This window comes from Trachinotus anak, unplaced genomic scaffold, assembly GCF_046630095.1.
Source record: "Trachinotus anak isolate AG129_WGS33_773 ecotype Australia unplaced genomic scaffold, CSIRO_AGI_Tana_v1 ptg000015l, whole genome shotgun sequence".
In the NCBI taxonomy this organism is placed as follows: Eukaryota; Metazoa; Chordata; class Actinopteri; order Carangiformes; family Carangidae; genus Trachinotus; species Trachinotus anak.
In genome coordinates this window covers 11,607,041-11,632,059 of record NW_027273866.1, presented here as the reverse complement: position 1 = coordinate 11,632,059, position 25,019 = coordinate 11,607,041, and the positions used below count along the sequence as shown (strand labels likewise).

Here is a 25,019-nt window from a genome sequence, read left to right as displayed (position 1 = left end):
TCTGTGGCTCCGTTCAGACCTGACATTAAGGTGTGTCTTCAGTGATCCGATCACAAGTGGAGAGCTCTAATCATGAGTCTGGAGTGATCACCTGTGATTGGATCTCACCTTCTGCTCTATAAGCAAATAACTGCGTAGGCGTTGCTGTTTTCAGCCAATCTGACAGGTCCGTTGTGTGTGTCAGAGAGAGAGAGAGAGAGAGAGAGAGAGAGAGAGAGAGAGAGAGAGAGAGAGAGCGAGAGCAGGGCAAGGAGGGGTTGAGTGAATAAATGCTCTGCTCACAGCTCTACAGTGAAATAAGGTTTTAGCCATTAAAGACGAATCAGACCGTGGCAGAGGACGTCAGTAGATGAGGCGGTCCTTCAGTGTGGCCGCTCCAATGTGGTCTGAATGATCAGATCTCAAATGTATCCCCAATGTGTCTTGAGTGCGTTCACACCTGAACTGTGTGAGCTGTCCACTTGTGATCAGATCACCTGACACAGATGTTAACACCAGATGTGAATTTTACCTGATGAACGCCTGAGGAGAAAACTTCGCTCAACAACATGCATAAAAAGATGTTGAAAACTTTAAAAATGTACTTTCCAGGTTTCTAGTGGATTATGGGAGATGATCTTAGCAGACGTATAATTAAATGAATAGAATTAATTTACCCTGCTACAAAAGGATAATGAGACTGTAATTAAATGTTAAAAAAAGGAAGCTGAGGATTGAAGTGACAAAAGTGATGCTGTAAAATAGCTATTTGAAATTAATCATGACAAACAATTTAAATTTAAATGTGTAAATATAAAAACTTTACACCATTTCAGTCCTCAGACCTTCATCAGGTAAAGTTCAGACAGAAATGACACCATACATACAAAGGCTTTAGACTCACATCTGGGAGAAACCCACCAATCAGAGCGTCAGAAACACTTTACATCAATGAGCTCTTCACGTATAAAAACAGACTTGATGCTGAAAACATATTTAGCTCTGTCTTGTTTATGTAGGATTTTGCAGAATAGTGGGCCTTTTCTTTTTTTAGACTGGGCTGTGTAACATGGGACTGATTATCTAATGTCTAAAGAGAATCTTATAGTGATGTGGACCTACTTTCTATAATGCTGGTACATTTTTTTTATATGTAGGAGCTTAGTATCATGTTTGTTTTTATATTTGATGAGCTCATTGACCTTCATTTGTATGCACAAAGGAAAGTCTATATATATCTATATTTGTATGAACTTTGCCTTGATAATAGGAAAAAAAAAGTATATATATATATATATATATATACATATATAACATATACATATATAACTAAGATATTAATTTGATTTTAAACTTGGTAATTAGCATCTCATTTACATTTGTAACACATTTTAATCCTCAAACTTTTCCAGTGAAGATTTGAGCGGTGCTCCTGCATGTCAGCAGATAACTGTCTTCATATCCCATTAATTAACTCGGCTTCTTCTCTCTCTCCTGCACTCACTGTCTGCAGGTATTTCTGCCTCTGGAGCTGCACAGTCTGGATCTGTGATCGCAAAACACCTAATATCCCCTTGATCCTGCTCAACACCAGCTGCTACAATCACTATTATCAGTCTTATTATTTTTATTGGTCCTTTTTTATGATTATTATTGTTACCCTCAACCCAACTGCTTGAGGCAGACAGTGCTGCGGTGGACGGAGCCAGCTGCAAAAATGTGTTTTAGCCACTTAAAAAATTAGCACATTAGCTTTTTCTGTGGGGCTTTTTAAAGTGGCTAAAACTTGTTTTTTGTGGACAGCCCCGTCCACAGCAGCACATCACTCAGCTTCTGTGCCGGTGCTCCCGGCTGCTTCTCTACGTTGGGAGCGCACTAATATGAATTTGCTGTAGGTAATACACTGACTACAGGTAATTTCCCCACACAACTCCAAGTCAAATAACTCAAACTTTCACTTTAATGTTGCTAAATAAGTTAGCCTGTCTTCCCTCCTCACATACTTGCTACTGTGGACTCGTCAGAGCTGATTAAAATGCACAACCACAGCTCCAGTGTCACTTTAATTTCTGTTGATTTATCAGACACAGTTATTTAAATGTGACAGCATGTTGGTTGGAGTCTGATGATATGACCCAGAGGCAGCTGTCCAGAGCTCATTTACTGGTTTAATTAACTCTTGACTGGAATCTCCTGTGTGACACTTTATTTGATCCTGAGTTGATACTCGGCTGTCAGGTGACTTAATGTCCATGTTTAACAGAGTGTCACTTTTCTGTTTACCTTATCTCTGTGCCATAACATTAAGTCAAACACAGTCGCAGGATGATTCAGACTGTTGGAACAATCACGCGTAGGCTGAGGCGTTCAGAGGACTTAAGGCGAGAACATGTAATTTGGGCTTCTTGCTTTTTTTTTTCCTTTGCTTTTTCTTTGCTTTCTCTCTGGAAATAAGTCAAGTGGCCTAGTTATACATTAAGCTTGGGAAGTTTGTTTCTATCTATTTGCAGATTGTCAGTGATGTTATCTACAGCATTTATGGGTTAGAGTTCCCATTAGGAACCAAATGTATGGAATGAATTTCCTCAGCCTGAAGCAAAGTATATTATTTATAAATTCCTCCTCATTATTAAAATGTGAAATACTGTGTGTAATGCAGAACTGCTGTCAACATTAAAATTTATGTTCAACTGTTGTTTGCTTTACTTCTTCATTGTATAGGCCACATTGATGATGTTTACAGAACCTGTTTATACTGTTGATGAAGCTGTTATGAATATGTGATGGTGGTTTTATATGTGCGCACTGACAGATGTGTGACAAACACTCAAAGACCTCGGACATGACTCCAGGACTGGTGTTTGCTGATCATTTGGTGACGTCACTAACTACAGAAACTTCCACCATGATTCCACTTTACTTTACTTTTAGATGCATGTAACAATATGCTGCATTATTACTTTACGAGGTCTGTGTTTGCATTTGTAATCACGGTGCAAATAACAACTATGTCATCTGTAGCTTTGTGATCCATACTCGTTCTGCATGTTCCCCTGCAGTCAAACTAATGTGTTTAAATTAGCATTAGATTAAGTTTATATAACATGTTTACATTATTTTTCATTTGTCTCTTTTGTGTGGAATCCTTTTACTGCTGGACAGACTTAATGACCCCACTGGGATCAATAAAGTTACATCCAATCTTAAAGCGTCATTCGTTCATTCAAACATCCCTACACGATAAACACTCAATAGATGAGTCTACACTAGTCACAGTTTGTACTGTAACTGTGCACATGAACAAATAGAAACTACAAAACGTTTTAATCTTATTTAGACTCATTTTTTTAGTGAAACTGACCAGTGAAAAGTTACTGTCTTGTTTTTCTGATCAGGTGCTGTTTCATATCTTGCCTCAGTACATATATTCATCTCTACTTTTTCATAACCAAATATTAGGTATCACTGCCAAACTACACTTTTTATTGAGGATTTGGTTTTTATTTAATATAAACATGGGCCTCAAATGTCCCATGTTGGTCGAACTCTAGCAGAGGGAATTGAAGTTTAGGAAACTTATGGATCATTATACTTTTGTACTGATGCGTGTAACTAATTCACACGCCTGTCAGCAGCAAAGATGAAGCACAGCATCCTTTGCAAAAAGTAGATGTCATAGAAATTGAGCATTAAGTCACTTATTCTTGCTTTGGACAAAGTAAATGTAATTTACATTATTTATATTTAAGAACCTGAACACTCTAAAATGTATTTTGGAAGCAAATACAGTTTCAGTTCTCTTTATCTCAACTTCAGAGTGACTGACTTTGTACCTGACAATGTCTGAATTATGCAGATTCTTTAAATCCCACCCGACTGCCACTCACAGTGAGATAAAACAAACACCCCAAGTTATCTGCAGCCATGTGACCCACTTCTGAGTGAGGCCGCCTCCGTTAGTGTCTCTCTGTTTGGAAATAGTTGTGCATCACATTTTCGCTCTTTCTATCTTGTCTCACCTGAGTAGGTATCTGTGCTCTCAGAATGTTCTGCTCTGTTTCCATGGAGACGCCTGGGGCGGTGGTTGCCAAGAACGGGCTCTGGTTGTCCATTGCTGGACTGGGCATCCCAGGCTGGCTGGCACCCGTCTTCACATCTGATCCGTTCCCGAAGGCCAGGATGGCATTTTCTAGAACAGGAGAGCAGCAGAGACGTTGCTGAGCAGAGACATGACTGACAGCTGAAGAGATCACAAAGCTGCTGTGGCCATTTTCACATCAGCCATCACCGCTAATTCCCTTTTGCCTTTTTTCCATGCCTGACTCTTTATAATGTGATTGGTCGCTTTATAATTATGTACTGGGGGACTGTTATTAGGATGTGGCCATGGTGTGTCATTAGAGAGGGTCATCAGGCGGCTGGGTGTCTGTTTTCTCTTCAGTCTGAAACATTCATTTCAAACTGCATTTGGCAACATTTTTCAGTAAGAATACACCTGACTCAGCCACAACCACTGAGTGCTACTGATACAGGCAGGATTTATTATTTACTAAATAAAAAAATTCAAGTATGCATACTTTTCCACACAAGGGAAATGATCCATCAGTTGTTAAAAAAAATGAGTGCGTGCTGCCTCCACAGAGAGCAGATTTCTAGATAATGGAAGTTCTGATTTCTCAGATTTACACATCCTGATGTCTGTCTGGGCCAGCGGTGTGAGAAACTGCCTAAAAATGTGTAACACATGTCACTCATATGACTGGGGAATATGCTTAAATATATTGGCAAAAAATACGGCAATCAGCAGCACTGCTGTCTGCCATTAAACAAGAGAGAGGGGGTAGTTCTGTGAGCGGGAACTCACTTTTCTTTGTATCAAATCTAAATTCAATTCATTTTGGTCAAATAGAACAGTGGCAGACTGTAGCTTTGGTTTTAATTACAGAAATCTCAGAGGCGAGAGCTGCTGCAAGTCAGATGGAGAGCCAGTCCACTTTGAATAGCAAAAGGAGAACACTGGCCGTGATATAAAATAATTAACAATAATGAATAATAAACTGCATTGAGTTTTTCTTTAATCCAGTCCTGGTCAGCAGGCTAGCTGAACAGCTTGCCTAAATAGCTGTGGGGTAGCATTAAAAGACAGAGATAAAAATTTTCCAAGATACTGAGTCAGTTTAACTCATGTCTGACCTTCCTGATGGTTTTTAACCTCAGCCTCCATTTACTATTCTGCACATACTGTATAAGCTGTAGGGAATTCTATGTAAATGTTATATTGTTGTTGTCAGTTGTCAAAAAAATATGTAGCAACATAGGAGTTTCTTCAGGCTATAAATTATACACACACACCATTGTAATCTCAAATATGCCATTAATACCTAGGTATAGTGAGACAGCAGAGTGGTGTGAATGAGAGAATAAATTGTTAGAGAGTTATGGTGTGAATGAGACTGACAGTGTGTCTAAGAAACAAATCACAATCTATGTGAAAAGAAAAGTATTATAGATGAGAAAAAATAATAGTGCCTGTGAGGAAAGGGATAATGCTGAAGAGGAGCAGTATATGAGAAACTGACAGAGTGTAAGACAGAGGGAGAGGGGACTCTCTGTGTTTGGTTCCTAATAAAGTTTAAATCTAATCTTTTTGCTGCTTGTCCAACTAAGTTTTCGAGCGCAGCATCGTCTTGGCTTAATTCTGGTATATCAAACTGTGATGGGCTTGGTACAAGCCCCTGTGGCTGGAGGGTGTTAAACAGTGGGTGTTTTTCCCCCTGCAGAGTTGTGAAGTGGGAGGAGATATTTCTGGGTGCAGATGTAAAAGTCCCGTTAATTTTTCCCATAAACAACGTTATGTGACTCACAGTTGTTGCTTGGATCAGCATGAAACTCTCCTGGTTGAATCATCAGTTAAAACAATCTGCAAACACATTAGGAAATGTCTGGTTCTGAATTTGCTACCGCTCTGATTGGCCCCTCTGTGGGCCTTCTTCTCCATGGCAACGCAGGCTGAGGATAATGGGAACTGTAGGATAGAGAGCCCTCAACCATGCCGAAATAACAGATGAAATGTGACTGTTACATTATCCAGGAGAGCCCTGCATTTCTATGTAAAGTAATTTTTAGAATATTGTTTAAATAAAACATTGAAATGGTAAAAAACCCCCCCAAAAAAACCAATTCAGAGCCTCCTCCCACTTCACATCTCCACTGACCACGAGGGGCAGCAACTGGCTCTTTCAACAGCTGTAAACAGACCTGGACAAGCAAAGTGAGGGAGATTTATGCTTTAACAGAAAAGTTCTCAAACAATATGTTTTGGTTTAACAAGAGAGAAGGCTTAAAAGATGAGCACTAACTGGTTAGTTTGACAAATACATGTCTAATTAATGTTCCCTCCTCCAATTAAGCAGAGCACAGCCACCACCCTAACTCTTCCTCCTGGACTGTCCCACACACTAAATACAGTTGAGCCTGTGGTAACTGAGTCACTGTTTTGTGTAGTTTAGGGAATTACAAAGTATTTTGTTAAATAATGGTCAGCACTGTGTGTGTGTGTGTGTGTGTGAGTTGAAATTATTGAGAGAAAATGTTATTTAACCACATTTACACCAAACCTCATTTACTTCTTCTTGTTATTTGGGCTTAAATTTACAGTATGTTGTGTTGAAATCACCTGCACTGGAATAGTATTCTACAATGAGGCTCTTTGTTTTCTTCCATGACACAAACACATACTAACATATTTCTCTAAGAGAATGAGGTATTCCACTGTAACATTCAATCAACTTTATTGACCGGTTGATTAGATTTAGTTAACAGGACTGTCTATTCCTTTAAACAGGAGTGTTTAAAGGAATCATTCTGGTAGTTGATAGATTTACTGTAGTCCTCGATATTTTTTTTTTAATTTAATCTGGATGAAAGTTTCTGCTCAATGTTTCATTTTATGCACAATTATTGATTTCAAAGTAAGGTCAAAATTATATGAATTACGCTGTAGGACTCTGATATTTTCCAGTGCTCTCATTCACTCAGTAAAATAACCAAGGACACACACATTCAGACCCTCTCAGACAGGCAGGATTCTCTCTTTACTTCGTCACGGCCAGTGGAGCACCGACGCACTCAACCCAATAATACCTGCTCAAAATTCTCTACAGCAGTAACACAAATGAGAAATGAAAATTAATCATGTTATTCAGTGCTAATAAATACATGTTAGAAATGAAACAGTGTACTGGAGGGAAGAATATTAAAGAAAAAAAACTTGATGTAAACATTCTTCCATGAAGGATACACTTACTATGACTTATAGAATAAAGTTATGAAAGAGTGGGAGGGTAGTTGCTGATTGGATAGAACAAGAAAGCTCACTGATTGGTTGTTGCTCCTCCTGTTGTTGCCCTCTGTTACCACTTCAGACATAAAGGGGATGACAGACACTGCACACTACCTCCATCATTGATAGCCTGATATAACAAATGCACGCATCAGTGACACCTGAGAATAAAGTTGAGTCAGTGCTCGCTGCATATGGCTGACATCACCACTCATTTCTTCAAATGACTGAACACATGAGCACTCTGCTGGCCGCAGCAGTACAACAGCTGAGTCATAACATCCGCTCACCAAACAATGGTGATGTTAAATGGAGTTTGATCTGCCAGGCAGCATCAGCAGTGAACAATTATGTTCAACAAAAGTACCAGAATTAAAAGTTATGTCATCTGCTGCTGCTCACAGCATTTTGTGACCTATCTCTGAGCTGTCACTTCAAAACACTTCCCTGAATTCTGACTGCACCATTATACGACAGTTAAAAGTTGTTTTTCTTGCATGTTTGATGGATGCTGATGTAAAGTGGGTGGTGATGCTCTAAGTCAATGTAAGTGCTACAGTACAGCAGGTGGGGTCCAACGTCTGTCTTTCATCTCTCGTGTTTATGCAGAGTATTTCATTCTGTCAGCGATAAAAGGAGACTGTTGTTCTTTAAACAAAATGTCTTTGCTGCTTGTTGCTCCTCAAGCTAGAATGAATAAACTCATACATCAGTGGTCAAATGTAAACAAGTATATTTACTCAAATACTGCACTTCAAGGCAGTTTCGAAGTGCTTTAGTTGTTTTTCTTTATATTTATTATATTTATTTATATTGCAACCTCACTTGGTTTCAGAGGAAAACTTGTTGATTCCATCAAACTTTCATGACAGCTACAACTTGTCACACTAAATATATGGCTTACTACTACTCAACTGAATATAAAGTACTACAATATCAATATCTGCTTATATTTTAACACATCAATGATAATTAAAAAACATAGGATTTCATAATAATTTTCATTATAAAAAGGGCCATTATAAATAAAGGATCAACTGAGTTTTAAAATGCATCTCTCATGGTGAATTATCACATTACTCATTGCAGTTTATCCCCGACTCCACAGGGCACTTAACTTTCTTTAAATGTACAATGACAGATTTTTGGCGGGCCAGCGGAAAAAGTCGTGAACATAACATTGACAAATTATCTCTGCAGACTCGTCAGTACGCGGACCTATTTACACATTAAGCAGACGTAGGGGAACATGAACAGACATTTGGAGTCATGTGTCAGGACACCTGATAATAGTCCTTCTTTTTTTCTCCCTCCTTTGATCTCCACCGACTCCTGAGATAAACATCAGGCTCCACAGCAGCTAAAAGCTCCACTGTTTAAGCAGTTAGTCCCTGACGGTCTCAGTCTGCAGTTTAATGCTGAGCAGGTAGAGTACAGTGACAATGAACCAAAACTATAAAATTTTGGGCTAGAAAATGAAAAAATGCTTTAAGCTCTGAGGGATGAAACTTTAGGCTCAGGTGACAGTGAGGTCCACACAATCAGTGACCCCTCTGACATTTGACCCATTAGTAATATAAATATAGTGAATCTAACTGGTTTAGGCACATTGTTTTGTTTTTTAGACTGAAAACTTGTTTTAGCCTTGTTTTTAGCTATTTTTTGCTATTTTCAGCAAACAAGCTCTGATGGACCCGCTCTCCTGCCCAGCACCAAATAGCACACACAAGATAATGACTAGCTGCTGCACATTTAGCAGCTAAAGAGCCAGGAATTGTATGTTAACATTGTGTTGTTGCTTGTTCTGCTGTTCCAAGATGCCAAAAACTTTTCTTTCCATTGTATCACTACTTTTATATGTAACAACAGCCAACACAAAAAAAAAACAACAACAAAAAAACACTAAGACACGGGTTTGATTTGCTGCCAGTCTTCACAGTACATGTTCTTCTTATGTATTTACACAAGCTTACTTGGTGTCATTCATTGTTGTTAAGTTGTTGAAACAGCTGCAAATTTATAAAGATGACTGAAGGAATGTGAATCTTTAGAGATTTTTCCTCCTCTTTCACAGGTGTAAAAAGAGCAGATGTTCACATTTGCAGTTCAATTAAATGAACAGATGTTTACAATGTTAGGGTTTTGAATCCTTACCTGACTGAGGCGGTTGATGTTTATACTTTTGTTGTCAGTGCTACAAACAAGTGTGTAAGAAAGTTGATTCAGGGAGTGAACAAGTCCTGATTCTCTGGATGGCCGAAAACTTTTCCAAATGTTTACAGGGAAGAGTAGAACGACGTAGAAGAAAAATGACATTGGACTTTGACTTAGTTTCCTAAGAATGGATTGAAAACGTCAGTCAGCCTTTCAATTTTTCATCTGTCAGTTGTCTGTAATGAAGTGATATAATGATCATGGTGAATATTTTAATAGGCCACTTAGAGTAAGTAGACTATGACTGGGAGGAGTGTTACAGTATGTACGCTCAGCACCATGTATAATTTATTGACTGGTGGATTTATATGACTTTATACACCCCAAAGGAAACATATTACTTCAAGTTCTTGGATTTTCCACAAGCAGAATGACTTATGATCATATGATGAATTAATATTCTATACACATTCATTTTCATTTGGCTAATGGGCTACTCGGCAGCAATTACGTTTGCATGAAAGTCATTTCAATTAAAATATGCTCAAATGAAGACATGAATGAGAGATTCATCAATTAATATCCCCAGCTTATACTGTAAGATGGATGTGGGTGCTTAGACATGAAAATCAGACCATTATTCCATCTGTTGGCAGCAAAAACCCTCAGATTTCAGAAGCGACTCATTGGTTATTAGTGATGGGATTTCAAAGCCTACTGTGGAGTATCGGGGTGTGACACACAAATACTGATTTCTCACAGGATGATAACAAATTGATCCATCCTCCTGAGGTAGTTTGCCTTTGCAAACAAAATTCTGCAGCGATCAATGCAGAGCTTTGACTCGACTCCCTCCACTGGTGCAACGCTGAGCATAGACAGAGATGGAGGTGGTGGATGGGTGACCCATCGCCTCTGCAGCTAATTAGAGGATCTGAAAGTTGCAACACCACAGAAACGAGTCAATAGTGAGGAAAACAGATTGAGCATGGCTCAAGCGTATGTATGCATCAGCACCTTGCAGTGGAGGCTGTGGACCAGTGTGCTAATGTTGCTGTGGGTCATTAGCATTGGTAGGACAGGTGGGAAAGTGTGCCACGGTGCTCAGAGTGTGCAGTTAGCGCCAGAAAGCGTGCAGCGACCCCCTGGCAGGCTGACGGATGAGAAGCGAGGGGTGCTACTCCACCCTGCCTTGCCACCCGCCATCACGAAGAGATGAAGTGCCAATTGATATCTTCAGTGGTAAGCTGATGTGACAGTGCCTTTGCAAATGTTTGGACACGGGTATTTAAGCAACGCCGTCTCGCATGTCTTTGACTGTGAGCACATCCTGTGTACACTCCCTTCCTGTCCCCTACCTTCCTGCCATATAGCTGGTTACACTCACTTTCTCCTGTTACACTACCAATTTTACTCCCAGAAAAAATTAAAATAATTGCAGAAATAAATGAGCCTCACCTCCATCTGTCCTCTCATTTTTCCCTGATAAACTGAGCTTTCAGAGAACGAAGAAGTCCAGAGCTGCTGTTCTGCATAGTGATGTGGTTATTATTGCTGTGATGAGAAGGTAAGGCAGGGTGACAGCTGTTTTTTAAAACCTGAGTGCGCTCACTCCAGAGAGGGAATTTTTTTTCAGCAGTTTTTCCTCTTCCTCTATCTGCAAACGACTGTACTCTTCCCTGCCACTATCCTCTCTGTTCACCTCATTAGTTCGGAGGCAGGAAACCAAATTACGCTCAATTACAAAGTCATCAAAGGCCATCTGAAGTCCAGTCTCAGCAAGCAGCCCCAGAGCCATGGCACTGAGGGGCCCGGTGTGCGAAATAATGCTGAATTTAGTCACAAAAAGATGTCAGCTCCAAAAGAGACCAGGAGGATGTATTTAATTGACAATGTTGCTGTCCACTTGTTAAACAGAGCCATCACTGAAGGACAGGAGAGTCTTTTGGCGCTTGTCAGAATAAATAAGACTTCACTGTGAACACGAGGAACATGAGGAAAAGAAAGACATTTCATGAGCTCTCCCAGAGCGGATTCATTTTCCCAATTATTGGCTCGGATCCAAACCCTCCTTGCCAAATCATTACATACACTTTCTGCCCAAACTAGAAGTGTGGCCTGCCTGTGCCTGGCAAACGAGACTGAACTCCAATTAAGATGAGTGTGCGACGTGCATCACTGGTCCACGAATTGCCTTTCCCATTAGAAACTTGTTCATCCTTATGATCACGTATGTGCTGTTTGGCATCAGCCATTTGCTCAGGCAGGAGGAAAGGAGTGTTTTTTTGTTTTTTGCACAGACACAGGGAAATGAGGCCAGTCAGTCTGACGTTTGTTTTTCTGGATCTCTAAGGAGCTTACAGTAAACAGCACATAGGAGCTGCCTTAGTCAGTCTGAGTCCTGGCTGCAGGATTCACATGAGGAGTTTCACTCAAAAACAAGACATCCATCAACCAGTTGAAACATTGGACAGAACAGAAGCATCTTAACAAATGTGATCATCTCACTGAGTGAGGGGCTGTCAATCTGTGTAGCCTTTACATATTAGTGTATTTATGTTTTGCATGTTTTATATTATTTTTTCAATGGGCTGCTACATTGCACGTTTCCTCTGCAGGGTCAATAAAGGGTGTTATTGGTGAAAAAAATATGCCACATGATGTTTGGTCCAAATACATCTACAGGTAAAAGGATTAATAGCAGCCATGCTTGAAGGCAGTGGGAGAAGTCACAGTCTCATCATCAGACTGCCTCCTCAGTGTCTCTCCAGCAACTCTGTGACATATCTTTATATTCTCAACTTAGTGAATTTTACAAATGAGGATAACTGAAAACACTGACAGTCTCTGCTCTGTGGAAAGGAAAAGGTTACAGAAGCAGGTGAAGAAAGAAAGAAAGAACTGGAGGGAAAAGTTCACAGCTTTGCGGAACAGGCCAATCACTGCATAAAGAAGGAACTACTGTTAAACAGTCTGTTTTGTTATGAAAGTTATGAATATTGATGAATGCAGCATCCTTGATTCTGACATCACAAAGGGGGTTTTAGAGGTTGTTAGCTTTGTGTGAAGCGTACAGACCTTAAGGTGAAATGATGAGAAGTGAGTTAGACTTCTAACAGGTCGATCACTGTGAAATAACTGTGTATGTGACAAAAGAGAAGTCATAAAATACATCAGTCCTAACTGCCCTTTAGAACAACACCTTCTCTGATCTGATACCCCTATCAGCAGACCCACGTCATTTTCTGTGTCTTCTAAAACCAATAAAGGTCAGTTTGAGGAAATGAATCAGTTTTGTGATAATGCTTTGGTTAGACGTAGGCCAAAAAACATCTGAGTTCAGTTTAGAGACAGATCCTGGTCTGTGTTAAAATGACTTCTTGGTTCAGCTTAGTGGAGATTGTTGTTTTCATGCTTACAATCATTAACAGTTGGTTATAATTAGGGAATAACTGTGGTCAGGCTCAAAAACAATACTGACTGTTGGTTAGAAACAGGAAACTAACAACAGTGTCCTGTGTTAATCCATCCATCTCCAACTCCTGCCTGCGTGGACTTTGTCGCCATAACAACATCACCTGACTTCCTTCATTGCTGCAGACCGACGAGACCCATAATTCCTCTGGTTAGTTCCTCTGGAGAGTTTCAGCACCTGAATATAAACACAAGTTGCTTTGGGGAACTTGTCTGAAAGTCTCCTTGAAATCCTCCACTTTTCAATCAGATTCAACCCAATTAAGAAAAAAATTAAGAAAAAAATCCCCAGTCTGAACTTTTAGAACTTCCAGCATTAGTCATTCTCAGTTTAGACAAAAACACACATCCTGTGCTGCTAAGTGACATTTCCTTTTCACAGGTATTAATAGTCAGAGATAGCATTCACTTATGTAATAAAAAAACACAGAATAACCTGCCAGCTGGAAGAAGATGGCAGGTTTTTATCTTTCATTATCCAAAAAAAAATGTTTTTGTGGTCTCTCTGAATCTGCAGCTGCAACTTTGAAGCACTGACTAACTAATTAAAACCTATAACATTACTTCAAGTGGCGATGCCTTTGTGGAGTACAATTAATAAGTGGTTTACTGTACAGAGAGTTTTGTCACTTCAAAAGAAAATCAGGCGTCTAATAAATGTCTGTCTGTTCTTCAGGAATCTTATTTCTTCATCTCATGTACATCCTTCCTTCTCTTTTATTGTGGTTCTCCTCCAGATTGTTGAAACTTGTGGAGTTTCTGCACTGAACTTTTGACAGTCAGTCAACACTGTGATGTCTTCTTCACTGGACTTTTTTAAAAGCTTAAAGCTGGTGGTCATTTTTTCTCATGCTAACCACCTAGCTGGTAAATGTTAGCCATGTCTATTTGTACTCACAAAAACATTTTGCCTGATAAATACTGATAAAAACTACATACCAGGGGGTTTATGACATAAAAGCTGCGTTAAATGGTGTTTTAACCAGATGTGTTTCCCTCTGCTCTTTGACTCCAGATGTTCACTGAACGAGGCCTCTGTCGTGGTTCAGATGTCCACTGGAAGCCATGCATCTATGATTCAGCAGTCGCATATGTTTGACTGTAAGTTTTGTGTTTTACAAGGACATCAAATACACATCTGCCATTCATTTATAATTTATGCGGTTACATACTGTGAGGCTGTAGTTTTACATCCTGTTTGCCGCACAGTGCCTTATCATTATTGTTTTTTATTGTCGCTGGGGGACAAAACATCAGGCTGAACCTTTATAACATACAGAGGCAATGGTCAGATTTTTATCTTATTACATTAATGAGCAAACACAATCTATTTTGACTGATAACACATAAATAATTGTATTGCTGTTGTCCATACTGAAAACATCATTAAAACATCCACAGTGTAGCTTGAAAAGTATGTGAACCCCTCGGAAAATGGCATCAACACAATCTAACTGGAGTCAAGACTTATCAAGCCTGGAGTCCAATCAATGAAACCAGACTGGAGGTGTGTGTTAGAGCTACTTTGACTTATAAAAAACATTTTGAGTTTGCTATTCATAAGAAGCATCTGCTGATGCGAACCATGCCTCGCAGAAAAAGGGATCTCCAAAGACTTACTGTCAAGAAATTTGACTGCATAAAAATGTGATTTGCATAAAGCTGAAAGGGTTACAGAGTCATCTCAAAGAGTTTCAATATTCATCAGTCTACAGTAAGACCAACTGTCTATAAATGGAGATGAATTAGTTCTGTGGGCGTCCGGCTCAGATGACCCCGAAATCTCAACACTGAATCAAAACAAAGTAACAAAGAAGCTCAGAGTAACAGCTAAAGGCTAAAAGGAATCACTGGAGCAGGTTAATGTCTCTGTTCATGAGTCTAATATATGCAGCCCATGGTGTATGGTTGTATGGAGATTAGTGTCCATTATAGAGGAAGCTGCTTCTCTCCAAAAAAACGTCATATACAGGCCTGGAGTTTGCCAAAGTGCCACTTCGGACTCCACAACACTGCAGGAAAAATCTTTTCTGGACTGATGAAACTAAGGTTGAATTGTTTGGAAAGAACAAGCAGCACTTTGTACGGTATAAAATGGGAAAAAACCATCACAAAGGTGAAGTACGGTGGAGCGGGCATCATTATTTGGGGCTCTGAGCCTGAACAGCTCGATATTGTTGAGATGAAAGGGAATTCAAGTCAAGTTTATCAAGGTCTCTTCCAGGAAAATGTCAGGGTGGGTGTCCACCTGGCGAAGCTCAGTACAACCTGGGTGATGCAGAAGGATAATTCACCCTTAACATCAAAGTAAATCTACCACAACAACAATAACTTCAGAAAAAGAAAATCCACCTGTTGGAGTCAGAGCTCAGACCTGAAGGACCTGAAAAGAGCCCTTTAAAAAAGACATGCTAAGAATATGTCTGAGCTGAAGCAGCTCTTATCAGGAAGAATGGTCCAAAATTCCCCCTGAACATTGTACAGGTCTGATCAGCAGCTACAGAAAACACCGGTCAGAGGTTATCGCCGCCAAAGGAAGTTAACCAGTCATTAACTCTCCTAACCCTTTTTTCAAAGATCAGATCACATTTTATAACCAATTAAAGCATAAAACCAGCTAATTTAAAATTATTCAGATACTTTTTCTTGCCACTGTATATGATATCGGATCCATCTGACTATCTAAACTAATGTTGGAGAATAACACAGACCAGCTTTATGTCCTGTCATATGATTGTATAAATAATTAAGGTTCTGAGTGGGTTTTTTCAGCTGTTCATTCTCATTCTCATATCACTAATTTGTGGATTGTAATGTGAAACGACTTTCACACACGAGAGGTGAGCTGGTCTGACAAAAACAGTCCCGGAGCAGTGGGTGAGAGTCTCCAGTCGTATGTCCAGTGGACTTTTGCACACGGGCCAGACCAGCATCGGACCATTTCTGGTAGCCGCGACGGAGCCAGAAGGCGTCTGGTGGAATCAGCCACATGTGAGATGTCTGATGAGAAGCTGATGCTTTTTCTCTTTGTCATAATTGAACTAAGACACAGCCTTGTATAAATTTAAGAAACAGTGACATTCTGTTTTGTCACCACATGACAGCAGCTGCAGTTTTGCTTTGTACTGTCACTGGTGTCATTGGTCTGTCACTGGTGTTGTTACTCATCCCGACAGCTGCACAAGAACTTGTCTTCTTTTGTTGTTAGAAACAATAAAAACCCAAAATAAACTGCAGAGTCTGCTGCGACACCAGCAGCTATAGTTTGTATTACTTTGTCACTGGTGTCATTCTTCTGTCACTAGTGCCATCACTCATTCAGAGGGATGGTGTCTTTTCATCATAGCTGTTTTACTGGTGTTGTTGGATAAATAAAAGCTACAACAAAAGGTAAAGGGGATAAAGAGGATTGGTGATAATCCTGATGCAACATCAGCTGCAGTTTATCAGTCACTGATATCTTTGTTTTATCATTTGTGCTGCCACTGAAGGAGACGTGTTTATGTTATCATAAATAATTGTTCCTGCATTTCCAAACAGAATTATACCACATGTCATAACCCTTTACCGTGTGCCTCATGTCACTGATGTCTACTGCTGCATGTTTGTCTGCGAGTCTTATTTGTGCAAAGAGATAAATTAATATTGACTGAAATAAACACTGAGAATGAGTGAGTGTGTAGTCCTACTGTGTAATTGATCTCTCCCCAGGGCTGTTTGTCTGAGATCACAGATGTTGTATTTTGTGTCAGGAAAAAAAAGACAGAAAAATGAGAGATGATCTAGAGATCACATGTTAGACAGACAGTGTGAGCAGGACTTTGTTCTGTTTCCTTGTCTTTCTCACTGATGAACAGCGGAGTAGCTCGGTTTATATACCGAGCTTATGAGTCCAATTATTGTTCAATTCATCTGTTTTTTTTTTAAATACTGTATTTATTCTGATGTGTTCTGTGTGTTACAGACAGAGCTGGAGCTTGTGGGCAGTTATCTTAGGTTAGCAGTTTAGCACGAGGAAACAGTAGCCTGGTTTCTTTGTTGAAAAACACACCTACCAGCACCTCTAATGCTCACAAGGCAACACACTGGATCTTTTATGCTTAGTCAGCAAAACCTTGGACGGAGCCAGGCTAGCTGTTTTGCCTGCTTCCAGTCACTCAGAAATAAACTAATCTAATCTTGCTAAAATAATCTACACATCTGAAGCGAAGACATGAGAGTGGTATTGATCTTCACCTTTAAAAAAAAACAAAAAAAAACAAAAAAACCAAAACAAAACAGTATCTGAGTTTAGGCAAACTCATGGAAGTTATTTGCGTGATCAGTGTCCTGGATTATTGTGTCAGACTTCATTCATCCTCTCACTTGTCCTGGCTCTTTGTCGGGGCTGTACTGTTACTGTGTTGCCATAGTGTCTCTATTATTGATGTTACTCACTCAGGCAGACGTTGTCGTGGAAAAAAGCCAGGAAGTCGCTGCATTGCTCCCTGTGGTTGCCGCTCGATGCACAGGAGCACCAGGGTCCCACGTTGGAGGTGGAGTTGTCAAGGTAGTTGGGAGTTATTGTGCTTCCTGTAGAGGGAGGAGAAGGAAACAACACAGTCCTGTACTTTTATAGGGAAACTAAAACTTGTCTTTTATTATTCCAGCTACTCAGCCTGTGGCTCTGTGTCATTTAGAACAATGTGCGCCTTGTAAACGCCTCATGAAATGTGCCGTTTTTACAGAAAGGCAAAAAAACCACTTTGACTGGGGAACTTAATGTACCAAAGAACGCTTGATCAGAATTGCTGATTTAATCTTGTTATGCTTAGCCTGATTATGACCTCACCCTGATTATGATAATCAAATAAAGGCATTTACACGTGGCAATTTCTGCCATCACTGCCTTAATCAGGTTAAGACTGAACTATTAGTGTGCATGTAAATGCATTCACTGAGAGAGAAAGTGAGAGGAATTTCAAAAGATGAAAGCAGAGTGCATCAAGACAGAGACACAGACTGGCAGGTTAGTTTGGCAGGAAGCCTGGCCATCAAATGTTGACTGATTCAATCACATCTGCTGATAAGGCTCAGCATTACTGAGCCAACAAAGTCATACTGTATGTGTATTTACTTTTTTTAAAGGAATCAGTGTTGGAAACAAGCTAACATTTGCCAAGAATACTCTGATCTCTCATGGCAGGCAATTATTTGAAATGTGATATGCATAAAGAAGAGATAGAGCCGCTAGCTTATATACTATCCTCCTGTTGATCTCTCAGTGAGTCCTGTTTGATCCTTCCACAGATCAAGTCAAAACAAGAAGTGCAGTAGCTTTCCCTTTAGTTTAAAGTTTCTAACATGCATATCTGCTGGGGCAGGCTTTGATAAGTACAGCCGCCCCTGGTGCAAAGTCCAGGCACCATCACAGAGGTCTCTCGGATGTATTCTTTTTTATTCTTTTCTGTCTTCGGAACTTTTCAGCAGGAAATGACTGGGAAGTCATTCGCTTGGTAGGGTAATAGAGCCTTGTAGCTTGTATTTTAAGGCAGGTGGGAAATAAAATTGCTGCACTTTGAAGCAGTGTGGCAAAAAAGTTCTGATTTACCTCAATCGATTTTCTGGGTCCCAGGCTTCCAAACAACAACACCTCAGAGTCCTACTTCTACTTCAGTTGTCTAGAACGGCCAATCACTGCTGCACAGCTTTCTGTCTCTATCTTCTTTGTCTGACCCCTTCAGTCCCTCTCAAAACAACATTTTTTCCGTCTTTTTGCAGCAGTACAGTGTGGTATTATTGTCCCATAATGACATGTTTAAACTGAGTGCTTTTTAACAACCTTTTGTGCGTTATGTGATCCTTTGTTAAGTTTTTATCTAAAGCACAATAAGCTGCGTTTTCTCCGCTTCTGCCTGCTCCCACTCATCGTCACATCAGGGATAATTCTCTCAAAACAGCGGTCAATAGTTGTAATTGCACTACTTATAATGCCAACGAGGCTGCAGCCACATTAATCAGCGCTCCATCGATCATTGAACCACGCTTCTCATCACAATCCTTGATTCATTCTTTTCAGGCCTGTTCAGTGTACTTGTCTGCTCTCCACCTTCCTCCCTCTAAAACCTTTTTGTTCCTGATCCATCACAGGAGGAGGGTGAGCCAGAGGTGGCACAGAAAGATTTAGTTCTTACCTATCAGGCCGGTGTACGCAAGTAGACATGCTCCGTAGTTCTCCTGTTTGCAGCCACTGGCGCTCTGCTCAGAGGGTTGGCAATCATATTGGAACTGTGCCCAGCGAGACCTGTGGGAGCAATAACATGCCATCCATCATTTACTCATGCTTGGCTGCTGCACACATCGTGTCACTGATGGCTGGCCAGCACCGGTGCTTGCTCTCACCGACAGGTAATGCATCTGAAACCCACAATGCTCATCTACCTACATATAATCCTACATTAACTCCCTCCGCCCTTCAAGATCTCCTGCTCTGCAGCACTTCAACCCCACTCCAGTCACCCTTGGTGACATTCATCCTTCTTTTTCTTTCCTTCCCGCTTTCCCCAGCCTGTTGTCTTCTGGAAGGCTGCCAGGCTGTAAAGAGTCAATGAGGGGCAAAGATAGGCCTTGGCTCTTCTCTCTAAATACCGTGGGTGCTGCCTGGCAGGCCTGGCTATGAGGAGATTAGACAAATATGGATCTTCCACATAAATACTTCCTCCCACAGCCGCTCTGCCATCCTTCCTTCACCTTTCCTGCCATTCGCCCAGACATCTAGCCTCATCATCATCATCACCATCATCATCATACAAGGCTATCGCGGCCATCATATCGCATCATCGGCCCCCGTCGACTGGCATTTGCAACAGGATTTCCTCAGGGCACCACAACTCCCTGCTCTCCCCTCATTTGTCATGTCATTGTAAGGATGTGTGTAAAACTCATAGGCTTTGTGCTAAGTGAAGGCATCCTCGGCAGGCTGCCGGTTAATGCCAGCTGACTGGTGCGGGATTGGCGGGCCGTGCAGGGGCCTTGAGACGCATCATCCATCGGGACAGCAGTGGAGAATAATGCCTGATCGATGGCCGTGACAGATGAAGCCCTTTGTCTTCCTGACATTTGAAGAGGAACTAGATTAAATGCTGGCGACCATTTCCTGTCAGAGAGAGGAGGCTGACTGGATGGGTCTGAGAACTCCATGTTTTCAGTCTCCAGTGAGAGAAAGCAATACACCCTCTGCATTTTAATGATGTCATAAGACATTGTTAGTTTTCTGCCTTGATGTTTACAGTCAGTTTAAACTGGAGAGAAATCTTTGTTTTTATCAGTGTACACAGGGATTTAACTCAGAATAAATATACTTATTCAGACCATTTGAAGATGACCCTAATAAAGTTCGTTCTCTGCAAAGTACTCACTGATCCTGATGATGTCTTGGCTGTATGTAAATACATGTTTTCTCAGCACTTTGGCAGGAGAGCCATGTGTGAATCCCAAGCGATAATGGCTGTTCTAATAATGACTATTGAAACATGGCTGCTTGTTGCATGGCTGCGTCCCTCAGAAAATGAATACAGAATTTAATTGAACTAATTAAACACAGTTAATGAGTATAACAATTGAATTAATTAAACACAGCTCACTAATTAAATTTAAATGAACATATCATACTAGCCAGACCTATCTTCCAAGATACACAATGCCATTAATTGTCCTGAGGGACAAAGCACTTCATACTGAAGACAACTGTGGTGAAGATAGTGCCGCATGTTGTATTCAGTCATCAAAATCAGCTCACAGCAGCTTTCTTTGACAAGTCATCCAGTGTCTGCCAACATCATTCTTTTTTAATAAACCAAGTTAAAGTTGAAAGTAGTTTGATTTGAAGTCTTTTTCCTTGGTGCATTCATGTGCTGCTGTAAAGTTGCAGTATATGTACTTCAGCATAAAGGCTTTGTGGTCCTTGAACTGTTACCACTAACAGACTAGCCAGCTGCGAATATGCTAGCACTAGTCAGCTATAATAGCTCTCCAAGCTAGCTGGCTTGCAAATTGTCAGTTAGCAAGCTGGTTAACTTAGCTGGTAATGAGACAGTAAGTCAAATCACACAGTTTACTCAAGAGACATATTTCTACTAGGGCTCAAATATTTGTTAAAAAAAAAAAAAAAATCACATTGTCATCATTTTCTATACTACTGTGCAATATGAGTCATGATTTCAGCTGGAATGATTGTTTTTGCATTTCAATTTCACTGATGAGGATGATGATAATTTTGTTGTCTGGACAGTATGATTTGTAGGCTGGGGCATCTGTCAAATTGTAGCTCCTGTGATTTGGATATTAACTCCTGCCTCATAACTGTCTTACACTGTTGTGGAGCAGTTTATATTCTGACATACAAGCAGATTGCTCAAGACAGCTAGCTACACTAGCTCCCTCTGTTTTGGACTCTCCATTCACTCAAAGGTCAGCACTGTCGCGACAGATTATTATGGGTCAATGTTGTAAAACTGCATGTCAAATTTACCAAAGCTGAGCTCAATGCTTGAGATAATCCACTAATTATTGGGTTTTGTTTTGAAATGTGAGTTCGTAATGAGTTTGTGCCATTTTAAATGCTGAATGACTGAGCCTTAGGTTGCAGAACTTGCACCTTATTAAAGCTGTATTAATCCATATTTATTATATATTAGGATTGAATCAACTGAGAGAAAGTGTTATCTCATACAGAGAATTATTACATCCAAATCCATAGCTCAGCAGAGCTTTTTAGTGTCCTGGTTTTATAGCAACTGACTGTTGTGGTGCAGTCTCATTTCTCACATCAATCCTGTTTCCAGCAGCAGACAGCTGTTTTCAGTAAAATAAATAAATAATTAAATAAAATAAAGCTCTAATAAATTGACTGTTCACCACCCGCCGACCAGGTGGTGAATAAAAAAAAGAACATTTAGCTGTTAAAAGCGAGCTCCTTGTCTCAGGAGACCAAAACAGAGCTAAAAGGAGAGTCTCAGAAGGTCCTTCATCAGGTGGAAACAAACATGACTTCACATGAATGCTAATTTGCTTCATGTCTACTTTTATATGCAATTGGAGTTACGTAGTAGCAGCAGCTGATCCAGGTCTCGCACACTACCCCTCCGGCTTGCACAAGTCCATTGTAGAATATCTGTCCAGTGTAAAACAGCAGAGAGCCAAAGTAAACAAGTGGCTGGTGAAGCTGGTCAAACATCTAACAAGACAAAGAGACTAAGATAGTTTTCTCAGGAGTTGGCAGATCAAACAAGATGCTGGATGTGTCAGTAACCCCTGGCAAGTGTTTGCTAACAAGTTAAACACAAGAACTCGATAAGCTGATATAGTGTATCAAAGCTTGTTCCTCCTTTTAAGTGGGAGTCTACTTTCTGCCTATTCAAAAAACATTTAATTCAGCTTCAAATCTCAGACATCAGAGCTTCACAGCAGCACTTGAACGCACCAGGACTTTCCAAATCAATCAGTGTTTGCTGTCCAGACTCACCAATTTCTTAGTGTCAAGTCACTGCAAATTCTATTTTGTTCTGTGTTAAGACCAAACAAGAACAAGACAGCAGATATCTAATAACTACAGTATGCTTTGAAAAAGATTCTGCATTAATGTAACGTGTATGAGATTTGCAGTAACTGAGCTATAAAGCCATAGATACTACAAATTCAGTGGATCAAAGGATGTCAACTCAGGAAATTAAGTGTAAATTGCTCTTAGCAGCAGGCAGCATGTAAGACAACATTTACTATTTCTACCTGCACACGTAGTCAGCCTTGCAGATGCGCAGCTGAGCAAGGCAGTTGGGCTTGTCCTTGTCTTCGTAGGAGCAGGACGGCACAATGGTTTGCCTCCGGCGCTCTGCGCAGGCTGTGTCGGTGCACGGACAGAACAGAAGCTCGTGGGTGTAGTCAGGAGGAACACGGTCAAAGAACTTCCTCAGCGCCTTGTTGCACTTTGGTCGGTTACATGGCCCTGAGCGGGCTGATGGCTGGATGCAGGCTGAGACATATTCTGTACGAAGCTTCTGACACGTCTCATCTATGTTACACGCCTTGGCAGCATCCAGGCAGCGGTTCACTGTTGTCACTTCAGACTCTAGAAGAAGAAACAAATGGGAGGCAGAAAGTATTTTATTGCTCTGTGTGGTTTGAGAAAATCAAATCCCAGGCAATGTTTACCAATGATTTCAAGGCCTAATTGGAGTTGGGATTGACTTGCTACTCTCACCTTTACACTTACATGCAGTGTTGCATTTACAGAAAGAAAACAGAACTGTGTCTCTTAAAGTACAAACTAAACCAAATGATGATTATATGTAATAGGGCCCCTTGTAATGAATAGAACATGAATGGTGTTTAAATGTTGCATGAGCCCTGGCACTGGATGTGTTTCAGCCGAGGCCTAATGGCTGAATAATTCATTCAGCTGCGTTAATGCAGAGTGGCAGCACTGAAAAAGCGTCTCCTCCATCTCTCCAACCACACAAGGCCTGTAATTACTGCTCCTTCCCCTTCATCCATCTATCCATCTTTCCAACACTACCTCCCTACATCTGGGTCCATCCCTGACTCACCTGACTCCCTCCTTCCCTCAGCCATCTCTCTCCCTCGCTGTGTGCCTGCTACTCTCAGGGCTGCCATAACCCCCATCCCATCTGTCTCTTCCCTTCCTCCAGTCAGTTTTCTCTCCCTTCTCCTCCATCCATTCTTCCTCAAGTTTGTCCACCTCTGCCTCCCTCAGTGCCCATTCTCCCTCTGACTTGTGTGGTAATGAGCCACCTTTGTGGAGGCAGTGGAAAGTCCCTTTCATAACCATCTTTTTTTGGCCGCATTATTTCCCAATCCATCATCATGTGTTTTTTTTTTTTTTTCCCAAGTGACCTCCCAGTCAATACAGCCATGATGACACTCAGCTTCTCTGGCAGATAGCGCCGCTCATTAATTTGTAAACTGCCTGTAGTTGTGTCTCCTGGTGAGTTCGGCTCTCGCCAAGCTGTCACATAAAATATGAATGGCCTTGGAGAGCAAGCTAACAACCCATCACAAAGCATAGGTTATTCCCAACTTAACTGCTAAGCAGCCGAGGGGGGAGGCGGTTGTGGGATGGGAGGACCTGATGGAACTGCAGGGTGGATGACAAATTGCATCCAGTGGCCTCATGCATGGGAAACTGAATATGCACATAAGTTTTCATGTGAAATCCTTGTCATTGTGTTTTTTTAAGCCATTATTTATTCAGAGGAGACTTGCTGAGCATGCATGCTCTTATCCAGGAACATCCTGCCTCACATTCATGCCTTACACACATTTACACCTCAGAGCTGCCCAGTGCAACCGCAAGCCTGAGCTGTTCCTCACTGGAGCCACTGGAGGCTGAAGGCACTCACGCCCTAGCTTGTTTTCCAGTTGCAGTAATATAGTAGTATATAATACAGTGCAGTTTGACTTTTTCAGACAGTGACAGATCACAGTGAATTTGAAGAGAATGGTTAAAGTGTAAAAGAAAATCTGGTGTTTGTCAAACTGTGTTTTAATTCAATAATCTTGTCCATTATTGACGATTATGATATGACTAGTACCCAAAAGCTTTATTGTATTCATCAGTTTGAAGAACATGGACACATAATTGTCTAACTGCAGTGTTCTCAAATTTCCTACAGATCATCCAACAAAGATGTCATCACACTTAAAAACTCTTAAAGTAAGCTGCAAATCTGTCAGCTACTGACAACCTGTACATGTCAAAGGTTGCCCTGAAGAGTTTGTAGTTTTCTCCTGGGGAGAGATGTGTCTCCATTACTTCTCAAAATGCTATTTTTTGTCACCCTTTGTCATTTTTCTTACCAAAATCTCTTTGATTATCTTTCTCTTACTGTCAACGCCTTAATCCAAATGGGAGAAAAGAGTCAATAAAAATGTTGATTCAGTTATTACCTTGTGCTCAGAGCAGTTTGGTTAACAAGCAAGAGGTGCAGTGAGGTCTATACAGATTTTTTCCACCCTGGGTTTGGCTTTGCAGGCTACATACAGCCTGCCCCACCTTGTTGCTGTAGCACTTTGG

At 40.7% G+C, this 25,019-nt stretch overlaps 1 protein-coding gene across 4 annotated transcripts in view; it reads right to left on the bottom strand.

Moving 5' to 3' along the window:
- gfra4a (GDNF family receptor alpha 4a) overlaps positions 1–25,019 on the bottom strand; it is a 266,508-nt gene that overhangs the window by 4,157 nt on the left and 237,332 nt on the right. For all 4 annotated transcript variants that reach the window (XM_071498094.1, XM_071498096.1, XM_071498095.1 and 1 more), the window contains 4 exons: positions 22,715–23,054; positions 19,123–19,232; positions 17,387–17,521; positions 3,999–4,168 (listed from right to left, as the gene is read on the bottom strand). In XM_071498094.1, the coding sequence (XP_071354195.1) occupies positions 3,999–4,168; positions 17,387–17,521; positions 19,123–19,232; positions 22,715–23,054 (755 nt within the window). The remainder of the gene's footprint in view (positions 1–3,998; positions 4,169–17,386; positions 17,522–19,122; positions 19,233–22,714; positions 23,055–25,019) is intronic.